General features: G+C 48.3%; 4 protein-coding genes across 9 annotated transcripts; 2 read left to right on the forward strand and 2 right to left on the reverse strand.

The window, feature by feature from the left end:
* Positions 1-10: 10 nt before the first annotated feature.
* LOC121596872 (pre-mRNA-splicing factor CWC22 homolog) lies at positions 11-3,245 on the reverse strand. Its single transcript, XM_041922211.1, has 2 exons — positions 1,729-3,245; positions 11-1,670 (listed from the first exon to the last, which is right to left on the reverse strand). The coding sequence occupies exons 1-2, from the start codon at positions 3,104-3,106 to the stop codon at positions 79-81; spliced, it is 2,970 nt and encodes a 989-aa protein (XP_041778145.1). The 5' UTR covers positions 3,107-3,245; the 3' UTR covers positions 11-78.
* A 237-nt stretch (positions 3,246-3,482) lies between these two features.
* On the forward strand, positions 3,483-5,518 carry LOC121597492 (nuclear fragile X mental retardation-interacting protein 1). The gene has a single exon (XM_041923295.1). It carries the CDS (start codon positions 3,555-3,557, stop codon positions 5,478-5,480), a length of 1,926 nt encoding a protein of 641 aa, XP_041779229.1. The 5' UTR covers positions 3,483-3,554; the 3' UTR covers positions 5,481-5,518.
* LOC121597498 (mediator of RNA polymerase II transcription subunit 11) lies at positions 5,489-6,123 on the reverse strand. Its single transcript, XM_041923303.1, has 2 exons — positions 5,961-6,123; positions 5,489-5,869 (listed from the first exon to the last, which is right to left on the reverse strand). Exons 1-2 carry the CDS (start codon positions 6,031-6,033, stop codon positions 5,538-5,540), a joined length of 405 nt encoding a protein of 134 aa, XP_041779237.1. The 5' UTR covers positions 6,034-6,123; the 3' UTR covers positions 5,489-5,537.
* LOC121597488 (rho guanine nucleotide exchange factor 7) lies at positions 6,112-21,373 on the forward strand. 6 transcript variants are annotated; one of them, XM_041923287.1, is made up of 9 exons: positions 6,112-6,986; positions 10,668-10,871; positions 10,947-11,103; positions 11,177-11,377; positions 11,451-12,123; positions 12,466-14,257; positions 14,339-15,220; positions 15,952-16,234; positions 16,324-16,418. In XM_041923287.1, the coding sequence occupies exons 2-9, from the start codon at positions 10,688-10,690 to the stop codon at positions 16,325-16,327; spliced, it is 4,176 nt and encodes a 1,391-aa protein (XP_041779221.1). In that variant the 5' UTR covers positions 6,112-6,986; positions 10,668-10,687; the 3' UTR covers positions 16,328-16,418. The 6 variants fall into 6 exon arrangements, with proteins under 6 accessions (XP_041779221.1, XP_041779220.1, XP_041779219.1 ...); XM_041923286.1 differs by having other exon boundaries at positions 12,466-13,876; positions 13,937-15,220; XM_041923285.1 differs by having other exon boundaries at positions 12,466-15,220.
* Positions 21,374-21,663: the final 290 nt, after the last annotated feature.

The raw sequence follows: 21,663 nt of genomic DNA on the forward strand, positions 1-21,663 counted from the left end.
GCATCACTCGTGAAAAAGAAAAGAAAATGTATTTCGGGATACCATAATTAGGATGCATTTATACAACCGGGTGCGGTTTTAACGACGCTCTTGTCGACGTTCGCGGTGGTCACGTTCACGACGATCATACTCTCGATCATGATCCTTATACTGCTCACGATTTCGGTTCGGAACGCGTTCGCGGTCGCGGTCGCGGTCGCGCTCGCGTTCTCTCTCGCGCTCTCTGTCTTGACCACGATCACGCTCACGGTCACGGTCACGTTCACGGTCAAGGCCACGATCACGGCCACGTTGGTCTCGTTCTTGATCACGGTCCCGCTCACGACGATTATACACATCCTGTTCGGGGGGTTCTTCACGGTGTTGCCGAGCGTGTTTCGCTCGACTACGATCATAATCTGTATCCTCATCTCGACGCCGCTGGGGACGATCTTCATGCTCGTTAGGATATCTTCCGGCGGTGTATTTTTCATGTCGTCTTGAACCCTTTTCTTTTCGATTATCTTCCTCCTCTTCCTCTTCCTCCTGCGCTCTCTTTCTATGCTTTTCTTTCTTATCTGCGCGATCATCCCGTTTGTGTTTTGTCTTTTTGTCGGATTGCTTCTGCTTTTCCGACTTCTTTTTCTTGGACAAACTCTCCTTTTCCTTGTTCTTCCTTCTTTTCCGTTTGCTTGCTTCCTTTTCCGATTCTGAGCTGCTGCTATCCGAGTCAGAATCACTGGACGAAGAAGAGGACGAGTCCGACGATGTGCTATCGGAATCGGAATCCGAGCTGCTGGAATCCGAATCACTCGAGCCGCTTGACGCGACCGGTGCCGGCAGCGGCTGAACGACGGGTTTCGGGGCGTGCTTCAAAAACTCGCGCAACTCATCCGTCAGCCCACCGAGCCCGATCGAGGTGAAGTAATTGATCGCAAAGCGCGTATTTTTCGGATTGTCTCTTGGAAACAGGCCCGAAAATGGTTCCTGCAGCGTTGGATCTTTCAGCCGAGCGTTCAGCTTGAACAGGCCCATGTACTCGGCGAGCTCTTGGAACAGAATCTTGATGAATATGCGGCTCGAGCTGGTGGTGTCCTCTTCGTTCAGACGAATGCACTGCAGCACATCCCAGCCGATGGAGTCGGTAAACAGCAGGTGTGCGAAGAATTTACTCACATTGCGCAGCCTGTTCGTATCCAATCGATGCGTCGTGGTGTACGTGTCGTGAAAGATCTGCTCGAACGGGGCGATGTAGATCTTGTTTATCATGCAGAATCTTTGCGCCAGCAGACCGTAAAACTTTTCGTACGTCCGTTGCTCGGCACAGCAGTCGAGGAACATGTGGCACAGCTCCTGTTCCTGTCCTGGCTTCAGCTCCATCTTCATCAGCTTGTGTGCGCACTCCTCGTAATCGAGACTGGAGTGAATCGTCAGGTAGATGGTTCGTCGCAAAGCGATCAGATTGGTTTCCGTGTTGTCGATGATGGTATCCTGCTTCTGTTTGGCATTATCCCCGTCGTCCGAGTCACTGTCGGCTTCGTCGTCGTCGGAATCATCGCTATCGCCGCTCGACGAGTCGCCACTCTTATCGCCATCCTCGTCGTCCTCTGCGTCACTGCCAAGAATTTCCCTGCTGATTTCTTTATACTTCGTTTCGTTGACCTCATACTCCGGATCCACCTTGAACACGTCTGCAAAGAAAAAATAAATAATAAGACAATGCAGCAGTAAGAAGAACAGATTGCTTACTCAGTATGTCCTGCGTGTCGGTTGCTTCGTCCAGCATGATCAGATGAGTGAACTGATCGTCTTCCTCCACCAGTTCCAGCGCATCGATGACAGCGACGTGGTCTTTGAACCCATCCTTACGAATTTGAAACACCACTTCGATCATGTACTGCACGCGTTTGTCCAGTTTGCCCTCGTGCAGGATGTTTTTGAGCATTTCGAAAATCGCATTGATGCCTTTCCCCGACACTTCCGTCAGCTTTTGGCCAACCTCCTTCAGGAACGCGATCGCAACCTCCACCGAATCGTCGGTAGGATTTTCCACCAGCAGCGTTAAAATCTCGAGCGCCAGAATCTCGTGAGCCACGCGCTGGTTGACCAGGTGCGCCACAAAGCGCGATGCCGACAGACAGATGGACTTGTCGTTGCGCCGGAAGCCACGCTTGAACTGGATGACCAGTCGATGCAGCAGCAGCTCGCCGATGTTTGGAAACTTGGAGTTTATGATGGCTACCAGTGCAGCGTACACGTGCGTGAAGGTCGGCGAAGCAGCTTGCGCTTGGACGATCGAGCGACACAGCAACCCGCGGCCACGGATTATGTTTTCGCGCAGCAGCTCGCGCGTGATCACGCCAATGTTGTCCACGTTCACCTTGTTGATGAAGCCGTGGATGGACTTTTTCAACGCTTCCCACGAGATGCGCTGATAGGCTGCCGATGATTTGTCCGTGATTTCTGCCTGCATCATACGCAGCTTCGCCGGTGGAATGTACGCTCCTCCCGTTTTGGAGGTGAGCAAATCAACCGTTTTGCGGATGGCAGGTTTCTCATTCCGCAGCAGCGATTCATCGCCCTCCTCCTTGCGTTCGGGTTTGTTGCGATTTTCATTGTCTCTGCCAGCATCCTCCCGCCGCCTGTGTGCGTCGTTGTCTCTGCGGCTACTGCGGTGGCGATCACGCGAACGAGATCTTGACCGGGAGCGGGAATAGGATCGGCCACGTGAATCGGAACGAGACCGTCCACGTCGTCGGTTTCCTCTACGGCGCCGGGATCGACTGCGGGACCGAGACCTGGAACGGGATCGGGACCGTGACGGCGTTCGCCGTCGGGAACGGCTGCGGTGATGCCGCTCATGCCTTCTGCTGCGGGAGTCTTGCTTTCTGTCCACATCCGAGTACGAGCGGGAACGTGACCGAGAGCAGGACCGATCAGAGGGCAGTTCGCCTTCCTCTATCGGGTCTTTCCGCCGGGTGACGACCGATTTCAAGCGATTTGCTGGCGGGCTAGCGCTTCTTGACGCACGCACTTCGTCCGCTTTGGTTGGCGGTGCTTCATCATCCTTTTCCTTCGCCGGTTCGTCCGCTGGTTTCGTCGCGGGGTTTTCTTCAATATCGGGCATTGCAAGATGAATCACTTTTAACACTCGTACAGCTTAAAATCGGTGATAAATACAGAACTTTTCACTTTTTCACAGTAAAATCACGCGTAAACAAACCGATTGCCGTCCTTTTCCTCGCGCTTCTTCTTCTTCCAGTCACGAGTGCTGTCAAATATCTCTGACAGTTGGAAAATGTCATGGTTTCACTCTATTTCAGCGCGAAATTAACAGCAAATAAGATGAATAAATTGATTTAAGTGTGTTTTTTAAGTCGAGTAATATTTTACCGAATTGTGTATTACGCTAAATAAACCAAAATGTAATTTGTCTTATTTGCAAAAAAAAAAAAATGGAAAGCAAGGGATATTTGTTATCGCTACTGGCAACACTGCACGGCACGACAGAACGCAGTTAATTTGTAAACAATCTTCGGTGCATACAGGCAAAACGTGCTCCACCGTACATTGCGATGGCTGAGGAAAAGTTTGTTTTACCATCACCCAGGTTTCAGGACGAGGTGAAAAAGGGTCTGGACAGCTTCAGCCGGCATTTGAATCCACATTTCTCCACGCCCAATGGAATGTTGCTACCGAGTAACAAACAACCGCCTCCGATGTTCGGACCACGTGGTTCCACCGTTCCGCCACAGTTTCTGAACAATCCGCGAAAACGGCCTGCGTCCGGTCCGCACAGGTATCCCGGTCCGGGTACCTATCGCCAGAACCAACCAGGGGGAACCAACCAGAACCAACGAAACAATCAGGGGGCAGGGTTCAAAAACAAAGCTGGAGGGCCAAACCATCGATCGCCTCGACCGCCGAACAATGGGCTGGAGAAGGACGTGAAACCCGAACTGTTAGTTTTAGATTGGAGGTTGTGGTGTGAAGGGTGCGACGTGAACTGCCGATCAGAGGAAGAGTTTGAGCAACACAAGGCCAGCCATGCACCGTGCACCGTGCCCGGGTGTACGTTTGTCGGCCATCCGATGATCATGAAGCGACACGGTCGACAAGTGCACAGCGATGGCGGTTGTACGAAGGACACCATCGGACCGTCAGCGGAGGAGATAGAGCAGTGGAAGGAGGAGCGTCGGAAACGGTATCCCACGAAGCAGAACGTGATCTTACGCCAGCAGGCACAGGAAGCCCGGTTTAATCGGGGTGAACGTATCGAGGAAAAGAAGGACCGTTTTCCCAAGCGACATGCGCCGGTGGTTGACGACTCTCGCATGAATGGTCCAAACACGACACCGAACGGACGGAATGCGAATCGTTCAAAGCGCAAAAGACGCGCAAAGAAACCTGCCTTCGTTGCACCGGTAGAAGAAAAAACATTAGACAGAATACCATTCAAGGGCACTTCGTCGTTGAAGGATTATAAAGATCCACCCAAAAACGCACTGTCAATGCTGGGAGACTATGGCACAGATACAGAATCTTCCTGCGACGAAGAAGAGCAAGCAAGTCCGGTAGTTGCGCAAAATAAGTCGCCAGAAAAATCGTCCATCGAGGAACCCACTCAGAAGCCGGAATGTAAACTCAGTGAGGGGGAAATTGAAGACGATGGTGATGATGCACCCAGCACAAGTTCGACCCCAGCCGCGCAACCAGTGCTTGCTTCTAATGAATTACAAAGCAAAGGTGCAGTAATGCAGTCGACTACCACAACTTCAAAAAGTGTCGACTGCGCCGTTCCGGGTGGGAGCTCTTCAACCGTTGTGAAGCATCCGCCCAAACAGCAGAACAAACCGACAAGACAAAACAACTTCAAAGACAAACGAGCTAGGAACCCGAACAGAGGATTGCTAGACTATTCGAAGCTCCGACGGTCCAATCAGAATACCATGTTGGAGAAGCTGCTCGATGCCGACATACGCCACGAGCGGAATGTGCTGCTGCAGTGCGTGAGGCACGTGCTGGTGAACAAATTTTTCGGCATTGGACAGCCGAAAGAAGCAAAGGAACCCGTTGCAATTGTGACAGAAGAAGCAAATGTACCAGTTGTAGAAGTCATCGAAAAAACGACTGCTCCAGCTGTAGCATTGAACGAAGAAGCAAATCCTCCAGTTGTAACAATGACGGAAGAAGTGAATGTGCCAGTTGCTGCAGTAACTGACGAAGCAAATGCTCCAGTTGTAGGATTGAACGAAGAAACAAATCCTCCAGCTGTAGCAGTCACCCAAACCGCGAATGCTCCAGGTGTAGCAGTGACCGTAGAACCAATTGATCCAGTTGTAACAATGACCGAAGAAGCAAATCCTTCAGTTGTAAAAGTGACTGAAGAAACGACTGCTCCAGTTGCACCAATGACCGAAGCAGCGAATGCTCCTGTTTGCACAGCGACCGAAGAAACGACTGCTCCTGTTTGCACAGTGACCGAAGAAGCAAAGGAATGAAATAAAAGTGTTTTTAATGCACACGATTTATTCAGAAAATGTCTTACTCTCTAGCATCTATAGCATAACTCCAGCCGTGCTCGATGACGCGTTCTGTCCGACACGATTACTTTGCATCCGGTTCGCCTGAATGTAGCGCATTTTGCACTCCTCCAGATCCTTGATGCGCGATTTGACGTGCTGAATGCGGTGCCACGCCATCTGCAGCACTTTGGCGGAGGCGTACCCGGAACCTTCGTGCGGCTGCCCGGTGGACACTTGCGTGAGATAGTTGATCTGTTCCGACAGCTTCGTCTCGACGTTGTTGAGCGACTTCAGGAACTGGTTCACGTTTGTTTCCGTCGCCTTTTGGCTTGTTTTTTCCTTGCTCAGCTCCATCAGTGCCGCTCCTGTAATGGAGAGCGCGGTGGGGTGGTGTCAACAACCTTTAGCTAAAAATGCTGGCATCCTTGGCGCTGTATTGCCTTTGGCGCTACTTACCAGCACTTTGCAAGCACATGATCAGCTCTTTTTCGATAAGATCCAGCGCCTGTATTTTGTCGATCGCGGTCATCGTGAATTTCACACAAGAACCTTTCTGCGAGCAAGAATGTAAACAATCTGTGTCGGCAGCGGCGTCGTTGCCAGATCTGTCAACAATGTCTCCGAATGCTTGCCGGTGATGGCAGCACTGGCACCATCTGACAGGCAGCTGAGCAGAAATTAATCACAAAGCAAAGCAAAGCAAAGCAAAGCAAAAGAATTTCTGTCGCTCGTCGTTTGCGGTACGGCGCGCTGCTGTACTTTTGTTGGTTCGTGTCGGACCCCGTGTAAAATGTCGTCCTTTACGGGAAGATGAAAAACTGTGCCTAGCCGACGCGAGAAGTGCTTTCTTTCGGTTTTCGTTTTCGTTTGTCCATTTTGCCCGTCCCGAATACACCAGCGAGAGCAGTGAAGGTTATCGGCGACCAGCTTCCCGGGTGGGCGTTTTTTCCCTGCTCTCCGTTTGTCCCGTTTTTGGATGTACTCGGGGATGAAGATAGAATTGTTGGGCCTGTGATACGCGTGAGTGCAAAGTTCTGTCCAAGTGTCCACCCCTTGCCCCCGTGCAAAAGTTTGTTTGTGCCGTGCGACATTTGTAGGGCGGAAGGAAAAAAGAGATCCGACTCTGCGCTTCGGAACCAGATCGGAACCAAACCCATCCATCGCCGGATCGTCGTTTTCGGCCCAAGAACGCAACGGAATTAACGGGTTAAGAAAGAAAGCAGCAGCAGACACGCCGACGAAGCAGGCACTGCGGGCTGGCATGGTCGGATGTCGGTACGTGTGAGGTGCAGCAAAACGGGGAAAGTAAATATTTTTGGGTGCCAGTGATCTTGTCCTTTTGGTTTGGCGGAAGCGACGGCGGCAGAAGGTGACGAAAGCGGCAGCGGCGGCGGCTGCGGCGGTGGCGACGGTGGCGGTGCTAAGGCCTGTGGCAAAGCGTGTATCGACCGAAGGAGATTTTTTCACTTTTCCTCTTCCCATGTAAGTGATGCTAATTATAAATCCTGGGTATGGGAATATTTTATGCTCTTGCTTTGCTATATTTGAGAAGGGTCCACCTAAATGTCTAAGGCCAAGCGAATGTGTCCCCTGCTGGTTGGAAAAACGGTTCGATTGGACTGTTTGGATTGTTGATGCTGATCAATCAGTGTTGGAGCGTTATTTGATAAGGCGACACAACCGGTGACTGGCCAAGCAAGCAAGCTCAAAAAAAGGCCACAGATAATAATAAGTACAAACAAGATTCCATTGATCGGTGAACCGACACAAAGCACCCATGCGAAGCGAAAATGACGACGACCAAGATGCTGGCACGATGCTCATTCTAGGTGAAGATCAGAGCAAGCAGTGATCGCACCACCATCAAAACGGTTGTTGTTTCTTGGTTGTCGTCGCCGGATGGCATTGGACATTTGCTGTGTCGCCATGAAATTTATTTTTCTATTTATAGTAACGATCGAGAGCCGAATGAATCTTTCGAGCATCACTACCACCATCACCACCACCAGCAGCAGCAGCAGCAGTAGTGGCGGTGCGATATATCTTTGCTCGATCTGTAGCAGGGGCGAATGGGGGAACATTCATAATCGGGCCTGCGTGCGTTGAGTGGAAATAGTAAAATCCCTCGCCGAGTCTCGATGTCTACGGCATGCACAGCGCGAGCGTCCCCGCACGAAATGGGGGAAATGCACGTGAATCCACAGCCCGACCCGAACCTGAGTGCTGGTTTATTGCCCTTTCGAGGGATCATACGGGGGCAATAATAATCCGGCGCTGTTATGTTGTAAAATCATCAATCCCACCGTCAATCTGTTTCAAACGGGCATGAGCGATATAAACACTTTCCTGCTTCAAATTTGGATGGGGTTTTCAAAAATAAGGACACGTTCCTCGACCCCCTCCCTTCGCATCTCACGAATGCGGATCGTAATTCATCTGTAAAAGTGTTTAGTTTGTTAAGACAGAATGCAAATGCTTGTTCTCTAAATTTAACCAAGGGTGGCCAGTATTTAATTTGTTCTACAATCCTCGCGCATTTCGGTTTGCTGCGGGACACCAGTAAAACGAAAACACCTGTTGTAAACGACATGTCACATTCCGCACACAAGCGACGTGCGGCCACACGCAGATCGGAAAGGAGGAAAAAACGGCAAAGCTTTAACTTTGTCTAAATACGCCGATCTGTTTCAGCCAAAGAAACACATTCTTGTCCAACCCGGCTGCTTTGGAGCGTTGCTGGAACCAGAGCTATCCATCAACAAGGACGCACCAAAGTGTCTGAAATAGGATACGCGTCAAAGTCTGTTTGCTGTTTTAACAAACGGCGGCAAACGCAACTACCCCACGTGTGTGTTAGCAAATGCGCGCGAACAATCACTGTACATCGCCATGTCCTATCGCAGTAGCCCGGGGGTTTGCGGGTGAATTGTTTATGGGTCTAATTTTCAAAACCCGTTTCCATTGGCTGTTGGACTGTTGCCAGGGCCAACCCCTCATGGTGATCGGAGTGAGTTATTTCGCTCTTTAGATGTGATTTTCGCGCAATTCTCAGTCGGTAATGCAATCGATTTGGGGTCATTTAGAGTCGTCTTAACGTTCAACGTAACGTGTAGGGGTGCAAATTACAAATGTACGCTAGATGAGGCCTTTACAAACTGTGTTCACATCAGCGTTGGTGTATTCATATGACTTGGTATGCATGCATAGAAGTATTGTTGCAAATGTGTCGACAAATCCGAAGATTTGCATAATGTGTAGCTGAGTGGCGTCACGTTGGCTTTAGTTGTGGATGTTTTGGCGTACCCAACGTGCCAGCATCCTGCCATTATGGAAGCGACGGGTGCTGTCACTTGTGTGTCAGCCAGGGCGTGCGGCGACCAAAGGGAACTATTTTCTCGAATATGTTTTGCCAAATAAATTTCCTCGAAAATAACGCATCTCTTCGTCGTGCCGTGTACCCGGTGGGAGGACCTTTGGTGAGGTGTGGCCGAGTGGTTCATCGCGAAAAACGGTTTTTGGCAGTTCTCGTTATGTCCTATCACTGGCGAGCAGTGAGACGAATCGGTTGTGCTGTGCTTAGGACGGCGTTAGAACCAGTATTGTGTTGAGATTTTCAAGGGAAAGAATAACCTTTTCCGTGGTCCTGTGTGGACATTATTTTCTTCCAATCGTGCAACGTCTCCAAACGAACCAAACCGATTCCGATTAGAGTTCGAGGCGGTGCCCCCACAAATCTTGTTTCGTCATGGCATTTTGGTGATTCATTGGACGCAACATATGCGTAGCTCTACAGCCGAGAGCGTAAGTAAACGATGTTCGAAATGGCAATAGAGCTGGTAGGAGGAAAAAGGGTAAATATATGGAATATCAATTTTATTCCTTTTATTTTAGACAACCCACCAGGGAAGAGAATGTATTCGTCGGTCGACGGTTCGCCTCATAGCAGCCCAGCCAGTGCATAATATCTCTCCTGGGAGAAGTCATGTGATCGTGCGCCAAGTGACGAAGAATAATTATAGAAATTCTGCAAGCTGCAAGCAACTTTGATAGCGCGCAGGGACCCGGCGGCCAAATGAGTAATGCAATTTGGCATTCCGTGCAGGCTAAGACGATTAATCCAGTCCAGTGACTTTTGGTCACGCGATTGATACAAAAAAAAAGAAGTTATTTCTTGTAATCCATACCTTATTCAATCGAAGCATTACGAGACACTTATCATGACGATGCATCAAAATTACGTTGTGTTGATATGGTACATCATAATGGTGGTGATACTGATATACCTGTTTGTGTTCTCCCAATAACAGCGGCCACATTATCATAACAAGATCGAAACATACCTAAGCATACACACTTACACACACACACATACACACATTCATGAACTCGCATAATCATATGAATCATTTCCATTTTATTTATACCAACACGTTTTGGAACTACGCTACAAAATGTATGTGTTTAATGTAGAACTATGTGCGAAACTAATTCGAAACGGCCTTCGAACCACCTGGTATAAGCAGCAGCGATTGACGAAAGCTAGGGATAATGAGCCTGGTTAATAGTTACGATTTGTTATCAATAAACTGAACAGGATAAACGATAGTGAAAATAACTAACTGCAGCGTCTATTTTTTGTATTTTGAATCTTTCTGAAAATCAATCAACCTGAAAATCTCTTGGAAAATTAAAACATTTCAATTTTGTTCCTTGTTTGATTGGTTCGCTTAGCGTCCGTTTGTGTCTAAATCCAATTGGATCAAAGTATTTGAAACCATTCGTGTTTTATGTGCGTCAAATTGCAACGATTCTTAACGGCAGTGTCGAATGTTCATCCACTAAAACACGTGCGTGCGTCATACTGTCTGTTGGTGCGAAACGGAAAACGGGGTAGATGCTTGCGCTTGTCATCGTTTTGGGTGAACATTTTTCAAATATTGAGGCGTAAGACATACAAGGGACTATTTATAAGTTTGTGGAATTCGATCTGTCTTTCTACATATGCATGATTTATCTGTAACGGAACGGGTTGGTATACTTGCACATATGGCCGAAATATGAGGCACGTTTTTTGCTTCGCGTTATGGCAATACCCCAGAATTGGTAGCTGAGAACATGTTCAGAACAGGCGTTTTCATGTAATGCGTTTGATTTTATTTGCAGAACAAACCGCCTTTTTCGCCATGGACTCTTCGATAATTACTGTACAGGCACAGTATTCGTTCAAGGGTTCCAACAACGATGAGCTGTGTTTCAAAAAGGGCGATATCATAACGCTTACCCAGCGTGAAGAGGGTGGTTGGTGGGAGGGAACGTTGGGCGACAAGACAGGCTGGTTTCCTAGCAATTACGTGAAGGAATATGTCGGTAAGTTCAATGTAAAATGTTTCAAAATATGTGACATGTTTGTTAACCTAAAGTATTTTTTTTATAATTTCTCAGGACCGTTGCCCTTATCCGAAACAATACGACCGCCCGAGGAAATACAGGCCTTTCGATCGGTGGTGTTTCGTGATTTGTTAGAAAGCGAGAAAGCACATGTTGCTGAGTTGCGCGGACTATCCGAAAACTTCCTGGAACCGCTGGAAGGCAGCCAAATGTACGTAGAGCTTAGCATGATGTGAATGTCTCCTGGTATTGCGCACTGTTAACGTTTTCCATCCTTATTGCAGACTTTCTTCTAACGAATATACGCAATTAATGTGCAACTTTCTCGAAGTGGTGGAAATGCACGAAGAGTTCTTACAGTCTCTGGAGGATTGCAATGATCGTGTTGGCAAGGTGTTTCTATCGAATGCTCCAACGATGAAGAAAATACACCAATTCTACTGTGCAGCGCATCCCCGTGCCATAGTGATAGTGGATAAGTTTCGGTAATGAAATCAATAACTCCCTAGCCGTTGTTGAATGTTGTTAATTAATTGTTGAAATGTTCTATTCCCACAGTGATGAGCTGAATGTGTTCATGGAAAAACAGGGTGCAGCTAAGCCGGGTCTGCTTGTGCTTACTACCGGTCTTTCGAAGCCGTTTCGGCGTCTTGATAAGTATGCCGCCATACTGCAGGAACTCGAACGCCACATGGAAAGCGGACATCCGGACAGAGGCGATACTCAACGCAGTATCGCCGTGTACAAGGATATTGCTTCCTCTTGCTCGGCTACTCGACGGCAGAAGGAACTAGAGCTGCAGATACTAACCGGACCAGTGCGCGGATGGCAGGGTGCTGAGCTGAGCACGCTCGGTGACATCATCCACATGGGCAGTGTGGCTGTTGGGCCAGAGCATAAGGACCGCTACCTGGTGCTATTTCCCCAGACGTTGCTGATATTGAGCGTCAGCCAGCGAATGAGCGCTTTCAAGTACGAAGGAAAGCTTCCCTTGACGGGCATCACGGTGAACCGTTTGGAAGATACGGATCAGCTAAAAAATGCGTTTGAAATCAGTGGCACACTGATCGATCGCATCGTAGCAGTGTGTCAAGGACCGAATGAGGCCAATCGCTGGGTGGAATTGCTGAGTCCCAAGTCCGGAACAGCTGAGCAGGGCAACACAGGAGCCGTGGACATGAAGCGCAACGTTAGCAGCTCGGCCGTTAATATTCCACAACCTCCACCGCATGTAAGTATGCTGATGTGTGTGTGAGCGTGTGTGTGTTAATGGTCGGGTATGAATGTTGGGGATAGGGTGTTCTGGTAGGCAATGTTTAAAGACAGTTTTTACTAGACAATATTCGTGAATGTATGAGTGGAGCACGAATCTTCAAGTGTAATGTGGGTTGTATTATTTAAATTTTATTTTCTCTTTTTTCTCTCTTGTTCAATTATTCTTAAAAACAATTAACTAAATCCCATATTATGTCCGGTGGCGTGTGGCATCTTCTTTGGTGTGTATGATTGAATTTTCTTTGTGAAAATCCCGGTTTGCAACATGTACATTATTACGCATTACATGCGCAAATAGTGCAGCAAACAATTAGCACTCGATTCTCGTGGCTACAGTACTCGTGTATCCGTGTGTGCATATGACGACAATGGTGGTCGGGGGTGCGGAATGTACGGTGCTGACTTTGAAGCAACGCTTCCGCCACCGAATTACCCACCTACGGCACCTTATGCCGAGTTGACCAGTTATTTTCGTCGCCTTTTCCGAGCGGGCGAACTGTCCCGATATGTCGTGCAAGCTTTACTATATCCCCAAGTAACTCAAAAATATGACAGACGCTTGGTAGTGATGAGACGGCGGCGACATAAAACTACTGTGCGGATGCAACGACGCGACAAGGAAGCGGCAGCACGGGCAGTGCCCTCAGAACATAGCAAACATGATGCAAACTCGACCGAGCAGCAGACCAGTAAGGAAGGTGGCGCAGAAAGCAGTGTAAGAAAAGAGTGTCGTTCACGCGAGAGAAGCTACAACTCCAGCGACTCTGAGTCGTCATCGTGCGCTTCATCCTCTTGCTCGAGAAGTCGATCAAACCTTGAACGCCAGAATGCAGTGGATTATGTGGAGGAAGACGACGATGCATACGAAACGATAACATTTTTTGCTGGTAAAAGTAAGCCCAATCCCGAAAGCAGTTGTGAAGGCAGCACAGTGTATGAAAGTTACGATGATCCACATTCTACCGAGGGTGGTTCTTTTACGTATAAAATTGGTGCCCGAAAAACTTCCTCGTGTTCCACAGACGAAGCGGACAGTGCATCAGAAGATGGTGACTACGATAACGATGATAATCGTAGCTCAGAAATGATTGGTTCGGCAGCGATTCCGTTTCTACGCCTTAACGATCGTGAATCGCTCAACAGTGGCGGGGCGCATGGCAGTGCTCGATCAAACGCTGGACGGTCGTCGGGAATCCATACGTCTACGGCACGTCTGCTGCTAGGCGAATTGAAACTGCAGTGCTCGGAACAGTCGCAAGTGTCCAGCTTCGAGCATAGGGATCCCCACGGACGAATGGCTTGCGAAAATCTGCTTAATCTGGACGAGTCCATGCAGATAAAACACTCCCTGCAGCAAAAAACGATCACCGAGGAGCGCCACAGCATGCCGACGTACTTCGTGGGCAACCGTTTCAACAACTCGTCGGTAACAGAAATATACATTCCTTCGTGGAAAGAAGACTGCCAGGTCGCGGATGCACAGGGAACTACGGCAGGGACCTCAAACGGGGCGGGCAACACCGATCGCAACAGTGTACATTCCAGTTCGCTAGACATACCCGCCATCGTGCCCGCGCCCGATCCGGTGACGGCGGAGTTGCTGTACAACTTTCCAACGAGCACAGCATCCGGACACGACGGTGCCGATGATCGTCAGATTCTCGACAACATTGTGCTTGGATGTTTATCTCGCGAGCAGTCACCATTCCGTAAGCATTCAATAAATTCCGATAAAAAACTTGTGCTAAATCCGAATCATCATAGAAAAGACAAGGACGATTCGCAGGATGCGAGCAGAACGCCGGAGACGAGGCTAGATAAAAAAGCAACGGAACCCTCAACCTCAACTGCCAGGCGATGTCTCAGCTATCAGTACGTGCAACTGTCCAGTAATCCATTATCGCCTGCCGCAGCGAAGAACCTTGATTCGAACAACAATTTGTCGGGTGAGGATCGTGGAAGGTACGACAAGAGTGCCACTCGTGGACAGGACGATGGATACCGTGCGACTGGCCCAGGGGGCTCGGATCACAAATGCCGGTTCTGTAGTTTCTATTCCCGGGGCCACAGTCCCCATTCGAGCGATTCAGGTATGGCCGGTAGTTGTACAATCTCGTCGCCAGATGGACCCGCTAAATTTTCCGGTGATTTTCTTCTTTGTGATTATCCAGAACAGCGTACACTTCTGGACGAGAACGTCCCCAGTGCGCACAGCAACATTGCTCACGGGATGCTGCACGATCGTGAGCCTCCGGAAGATGTTGTCGATGGCGTTCCTTCACGTTCGTTTTCGTTGAGACAATCTCGCTCAAGTCACAATTTGGGTCGATTTGCGCTCGTTGGTGAGAGTGAGTTCGATTTCACCGATAGTGGACAGTACGATCACCATAATGATCAGCATGCTCATGATACTTCTCAGCCTCGTGGTGAGACGCGGCAAGACTTGGAGAAGAACAGTGCCACTGTCGCGGGAGGCGATGGGGCATCGGTAGAAGTGGAACAGTCTGCGGCTGCGCTGTCCGAACCAAGAAGGCTTTCGGCGCTACATGATCATTCGGGACATGATCGGGTAGTGCGTAGCAGAAGTGAAGATCGAGTGTTCTCGTTATTCTCCTCGATGGACAGAGAAGGCGATGCTGCCGCCGAACCACGGCTCTATTCTGGCCGAAGTCGCATTGTAGTGAATCTGTACGATCGCTCTTCCGCTGCCATGCAGCGTGGATTGATGCAATCGGCGGTTCCGCCCTCCGGCGGCGAGTCAGCGCAGGACCGGATCACCTACAAAACTGGGCTTTATGCACACTGGTGGAAGAAGGAAAAGTTACCGATATTTGTCGCCACGAGCAACGAGTCGCTGAAGTTGCCACCGGCCTCGGGGCCACTATCACGGCCCATGGCGCCACGATCTCCATGCATTGGTGATAGTAGCAATAGTAGCAGTACTAATAGTAGCAAACCCACGACCAGTCAGGCGAGCGTCTTTCCTTCTGGTGGTGATGGTCTATCGCATCGTCCGAACATTTCCTCTAATGGTGCAGCCGCTCGGGGTTCAGGCAAGCGTGTTTTTCTGTTTTGTTTGAGTTAGCTTTATGTTTTCGATTTCCTTTATTGTTGTTATTGATTTTTTTTACTATAATTTTCTCCCAGTTTTCTTTACCTTATCATCTTGTGTTGCTTTTATTATTCTCGATGAGTATTGTTATTAATTTTCGATGTTCCTATGTTGTGTGATATTTTAGGTGTTCTTGCGACTGCACCCGAAAACTAATTGTGATTAGTACAGTCGAATAAACGTGCTCTACAAGTGTCCTTCCGTAACCCGTGGCCCAATCATCAGAATGCAACTTTGCTTTGTGTTTGTGTGTGTGTGTGTTTGTGTGTGTGTGTGTTTGATTACAATCATTGCTGTTGTACATAAAGTAAAGCCAAGTCGCACCCTGCCTGAGCCCTGTGAGCGAGCATTCCTATCAGTAAAGTCATGTTTCCACAGGAATAGCGAAGTTTTGCCGAATGCATTAATAATGCGCACTTCGCTTTCGCTTTTCGGGCGCTGTTTCACCCAACCGTACACCCATTGCTTGTTAATAAACCATCTCTGTGCATCACTGGCGCTCTGTTCATTAGCGTAGTAAGTTTCCCGGCGTGTCACCTTATCATTTCCATGTGCTGTGGGCAATTCGGTGTGTATGATGAATGGATTTGTGGTTGGTTGCTTAGAGCAAAGCTGGAAACAATAAGATCGGTATTAGCCTGTTAATGAGTGTCTGCCTGTTTTATCTCACAGATGTCACCGCCGTCAGCAACCGGAAACAGCCATCCATCGCGCAGCGGCACGTCCAGCATCGTGCAGCACATGTCGCAACACAAACGCAGCCAGTCGTTCAATCACCATCTGAGCTACAATCAAGTACAGCAGCAGCAGCAGCAGCAGCAACAGCAGCTCCAACAACAGCAACTAAAGCAACATCAACAGAATCCAAATCTGTCAGCTTCCCCGAACTCCCTGAACCTAAATCGTCTCGAGGCAAACCAAGCGGCTCTAAATCAAAAAGGTTTTTCGGAAAAAGGTATGCGGAATAATGCTACTCTGCTACTGCTTTCCCTTCGTCAATCGCTTCATCTTACATGTTGTCTCTGTTTTTCTCCCCTGTTCTAGCTAATTGGAACATCACTAACCTAAGACCGGCACCTCCATTGCGTCCAGCGTTTCTAAGCTCGGTTGCCGTCAGCGGCACGGGCAGTGCTGGAGGTGGAACAGGCGGTGGGCGAAGTGCAACGGCAAGCATTACCGGAAGCATTGGAGGAGCGGCGGCCAGCTGTGTCGGCGGTGGCAGCAGTGGAGGAGGTAGCACCATTTTAAACACCTCCGATAGCGTGCATCACAGTTTGAGTTTCAGCTCGAGCTCGAAGGTGTCACCGACCTACGAGGAGGATGCACTAGTTCTGCGCGTCATCGAAGCGTACTGTGCCGCCTACCAGAGCACTTCGCGCCACACTATGCATTCAGGTAAGCGTGTGTAGTGTTTTTGACTTATGTAGCTTGTTATTTTATTCTGTTCCTATAATATTTGTGTTTTATTTTCGTTTGTTTCCGTCACAACGTGTTTATTATTAATTTATAATTTATTATTAATCGCACTTGTTGTTGTGTTGTGGGATTGGGGGCATCTTCAAAGGTTATCGTATAACAGTTGCTAATGAAGTTTTATCATTTAATTGAACTGTTTTGAGATTATAAAACGTTAGGATAGGTTCTGCTCGCACAACAATAATGGGATCATGGGTTAATGATTAACGCAACGTCTCAATTCAAACAAGAAACGATTCGATTCTTGTTTGGCACAGAAGGGTATTAATTTTGGTTGCTTATTTATCATTGCACGCATTTCTGATTATATGTTGCGTTATAAAATGGGGTGGTGCTAAGCGGTAAGATGGAAAGGAGCGTTTTTGTTGGATACATCAATAGTGTGTATTTAATTTGCACCAGATTAATTTAATTGTTTTATAATTTCATCATCTCACTGTACAGTGCTGGTTGAGCATGTTTTATTTCTCGTTATACTTTGCATAATTTGTGTTGTGTTTAATTGTCTGTCAAAGCTTGGCAAGAAATGTGATAATGATTTTCATCGCTGTATTTTTCTTACAAAATCTAATGCGAGAATGCAAAACGAACAAACACTTACAGAAGGCTAAACTGTTTCATTGTATTATGTCTTCTCTCTTTTCCCTTTTGTCCATTTGCTTCCTAACTCCACCGTCCTATCGTAACGTAACGACGTGCGGTAAATATTTGGCCATCGTTTGTGTTTTGTGCCATTTAATTGATGCAAAATATCCGCAACGCAAACCAACCAATAAATATGCGCCTTTGTAACCGTACATAGCGCTGCTTCCCTGGACACCGTGTTTGCCAATCCGCGGTGGAAAGTTGAAAACCAGCAAACACTTTTCCTCGTCCAATCCGCAGCTACCCTTCACTTGCTCCTCGCTGTCGTCCTACCTCCCGAGCGGTGGCGGTATCAAGAACAGCCGGACACACACCTCCACAAACAGCATTAACTCGTCGCACATTTGGCGGGAAGCTAGTCCGAACAGTTTCAATCTGTACGCGGCCTCGATTGCGACACTCAGCATGCCGAGCGGTGTGCAGCAGCCCCAGTCCCAGCAGCACCTGCAGCAACAGCAGCCGAAACAACAGCAACACCATCAACGAGCTCGATATTCGATCGGTGGCTACGGCAGTACCGAGTGGCGATCGCACTCGGAAGAATCGGGCCGCAATGCAAACGGTGGGCCGCGTTCTATTAACACGTTAAAGACAGGACCGCAGGCAGCCACAGGATACCATAATCCGATCGCTCGATCCGGCTCAAACTATGATAATATTTTCATGAACACAAACACCAACACACCACTGTTATCGCGCGTTTCTAAGCAGCAGACCGTGTGGATGAATGCGAATCAGCTGCCAGGCGGTGGAAGTTTAAACCTCGCCACGTATCAACACCAACACCACCACCACCAATCACCACCACAGCACCATCATCGGCATCGGCACCGGACGACGAGCCGCGAGCTAGATGCGGTCATTCCCGACCGGGACACAAGTCCGCCACCGCCGGCACCGGAAGGTGGCGGTTACATCGGTGGGGAGTATCTGCCCTTAGGGCACCCGTCCACCGGTACCAGTGGGTCGCTGTACGATCGTCGCTTGAATCGGTCGTTCGAGACGGCGCAGGGTTTGAAGCGAAACTCAAAAATATCGCAACTCCGCCGTTCGACCCCGCAGCTGAACGGCGACGATGGAGGAGAGCACGAGGACGCGGAGGCGCGAGGTTCGCTGCTGCAGGAAGACAACCTGCGCGACGATATGTCCCGCAACTCGGTGTCATGCTGCAACAAGCTGTGGATGTTCTACTGGCAGCACCATCGATAGGGTCGACAGGTTTCGTAGGCTCGTGCTGTGCTGCCACACTAGCGGTAGTAGCTTTTTGTTTGTGCCATTTCAACGCGTTGCCCAATGCAACCGGACTCTATAGAGATATACCGTACCGTAGGCTGTTGTCCTAACGCATAGCGAAGGATGTTCCTTAACTGGGTTCACAAACTAGTTCACTGTTTAAACGTGTAAACGACCAACAACACTATCCGTCGGTAATGCTACCCTCACCGTCTCAAGGACCTTCGATCGATGCGATATGCAAAGCAAACGCCATACTTTATACACCAATTACTAACCGAATGTTGTACACAGGGTAACCATATTCACACAATGTAGTGGTGTGACGCGTATAATCGATCTAGGATCGTTTGTTTGTTGATCAGTTGTATTGCCGTCGTAGCTTGATGCTAGCTGGATGTGTTTCTCTTCATATATCTACTGTGGGCTTGCTTTATTAATCTGCCGGCTTGGAAAGAAGGCACCAATTTGGAAATGATATACTCGCATATACCACCCCACCCGCACACGATCAAACATCGAAATTGGCCTACCGTGTATTTTGCAGTCTGCTAGTTTTTGGTTGTTTATTATCGCTTGAAGCGAACGAATGTCGTGTCGGCCCGGTATTTGGCCATTTAGTACATGGTGCACTTAGTGGTACTCTGAGCGGTCAAACTGCATATACATATATACTCCGTGTTGCTTGTTGTGGATATACAATGTAGTGTAGTAGGAAGGAAGGGATCTACGTGGACGAGAAATGATGGGATGATAATAAATAAAAAAAAACATACACACTATTCTACACAATTCGGCTAGCAAGAAGTATCTGATCGTTAGACGTCTACCAGAGTGATCTTTCACTTTTCACTATTTATCCAGCCGCGTAGCACCTCTCGAAGAGTGGCCAAAAACCATTATGTGATATTAGACGAAGTAGTAAAGAATCGTGTTTCTGTGTAACCTCTTCCTGTGCGTCCTGTTCGGAACTGTGTCTTTGTAGTAGTGCCGTAGCTGCTTTATGCTTTATGTGCTGAGAAATGTAGTTAGAATCGAAAGAATCACTATTTTCTTATTTTCCTTGCGTGGTAAATATGTTGCCTGAATAAGCAACGCTCACATAATCGCCAAGATGATGTGTTTATGCAATTCATCGCCAAACGCTTGTTTGGGATCTGTTTTTCCCCCTTACCAAAAGAGTAATAAAAGTTTTCGGCTGTTTAAAAAAGAGGTAGATAAATAAAAACAATCCCCCTTGCTGAGGGTGACAGCAGCAGCAGCAGCAGCAGCGATGAAAGCGAGTGTCAAGCACGGGGAGAGATATCGACCTAGAAAACCGAGAGACCCGTGCCTCGAAAGAAATGCAGAAATGCATGAAGGAAAACGCGTTCACAGAAGATTAAGTTGGGGCTTGGGTTTCGGTTTTTATGGCGGAGCAGACGAAAATAAATTACTTTTTTTGTACCTCGCGACGCCAGCAAAACAAATGAGCATCATCTCGGAGGGGATGGTGTGGTGTGTGTGAGTGTGTAAAAGTCGTATTGTTTTTACTTGCCGGCGGCTGCTTCCGCGATCTTAGTCAAACCGTCGCCGCCACGCTTGAGCGAGCCGTCGTCATTTGTGTTGTCCAAAAACGGTAACGAAACGGCTCGATGGCGGAAGTGTTTGTGGTTCAAAATGCAGATTGATCCCTTTTTTCATTGCAATCCTATGCAGATGCTTGAGTTCATTTGTGTTGCATTTAAACCGTGACGCTTCGTTACGTCAGATACTCACACACGCACATCAAACCGATCGATTTATTGATGCGATCTACGTTGCGATCTCGAAGGGAAAGTGTTAGATTTTTATTCCGATTATTGATTTTATGTAATGTATTAAACGAAGGGACTGCCTACGGCGCTATGATGGATCGCTAATTTTTGTGTGTTGCTCAGCATCGAGCATAATTAGTGTGGTTTATGGTCTGAACGAAGTAGCGTCTTGTTTTATCTGCCAAGATTGGTCATGAAAAGGGTAATTTTGTTTCGAGGCCGAAAAGAACGTGGTTTCCCATGGTAAGCGCGGTTCATCTTTCACTCTTTCTCCTTACAACACTCAACCTACACCTCCCCTCCCCGGAAGACTCCACCGAACAGTAAAACAATGGCAGTGGGGCAAAGCTAACTGCTGCTGCTATTGCTCTACGGACACTTCTGTCGTCGCAACCGTAATAAGGGCTGATCTAAATCTAAAAGTGTGAATAATTACGCCGCCGCCACCTTCAAAAGAAGTGCATCCATCGTGCGCTTTTGAACAAATTAAACATAAAACCCCTACCGCAGGCGGGAGGACCTCTTCTTACGGAGGGAGGGCTGACCCGATTTTGTCCTCCTTTGGCCGGTGCGGTGCGGCGTATTTCGGTTTCGGACAGTAATGGGGTCAGTTTGGTGGAGATTTTGGGCTGCTGGCGTTTTTGATTATGTTGTGCTTCTTGTCCCGTTACGCTGATGTTTTGTAGTTTGTTATAGTTTCTACCGTGCGGTGGATATTTATGCCTTCTTTTTCTGTAATATGAGTGCCGCTCGTGGTGTGGTGGAAGGTGAACATTGATTTGTGGTTTGTTTTATCGTTTCATATTTGTTCCTTCTTTTTTTCTTCCTTTCTTTCTCTTTTTATTTATCTTTAATCCGGTTCGATCATGCATTGGTTTTCTCCGCCGCTCGGTTTGCCCTTCTTCTTCCTCCCTCCCCGTGGGACCCTCCCGCTTCGGTCGCTCTATCAGGTGTAGAGTACGACGAAATGACCCCCACCTTACGACAGCTATTCATCAGCGTGCGCCAGCTGCAGCAAGACATGGCGCAGGTTAAGCTGCAGATCGCCGAGGAGCGTAGCCAGCGGGGTCACCTGCAGCAAGTGCTCATGGGTCATCTGGAAACGTACGGGGCGGCCAACACGACCTGCTGATGGAACCAAAAAAACAGAAAACAATCAACCAACTTTAACCGTTTGAGCATGTCACCCTTTAGTGCACTAACACTTTATTAACGATATTCCAGTGGACGGCAC

The sequence above is a fragment of the Anopheles merus genome, chromosome 3R, assembly GCF_017562075.2.
Source record: "Anopheles merus strain MAF chromosome 3R, AmerM5.1, whole genome shotgun sequence".
Lineage (NCBI taxonomy): Eukaryota > Metazoa > Arthropoda > Insecta > Diptera > Culicidae > Anopheles > Anopheles merus.

Bases quoted from the DNA above. Each gene is read 5' to 3' on its own strand.
- LOC121597498 (XM_041923303.1), bottom strand. From the start codon at position 6,033: ATGACCGCGATCGACAAAATACAGGCGCTGGATCTTATCGAAAAAGAG. The intron at 5,870-5,960 runs GTAAGTAGCGCC...TCTCCATTACAG, and splicing joins CATGTGCTTGCAAAGTGCTG to GAGCGGCACTGATGGAGCTG.
- LOC121597488 (XM_041923285.1), top strand. From the start codon at position 10,688: ATGGACTCTTCGATAATTACTGTACAGGCACAGTATTCGTTCAAGGGT. The intron at 11,104-11,176 runs GTACGTAGAGCT...TCCTTATTGCAG, and splicing joins CCGCTGGAAGGCAGCCAAAT to ACTTTCTTCTAACGAATATA. The intron at 12,124-12,465 runs GTAAGTATGCTG...ATGCGCAAATAG, and splicing joins TTCCACAACCTCCACCGCAT to TGCAGCAAACAATTAGCACT.
- LOC121597492 (XM_041923295.1), top strand. From the start codon at position 3,555: ATGGCTGAGGAAAAGTTTGTTTTACCATCACCCAGGTTTCAGGACGAG.
- LOC121596872 (XM_041922211.1), bottom strand. From the start codon at position 3,106: ATGCCCGATATTGAAGAAAACCCCGCGACGAAACCAGCGGACGAACCG. The intron at 1,671-1,728 runs GTAAGCAATCTG...TTTTCTTTGCAG, and splicing joins CGACACGCAGGACATACTGA to ACGTGTTCAAGGTGGATCCG.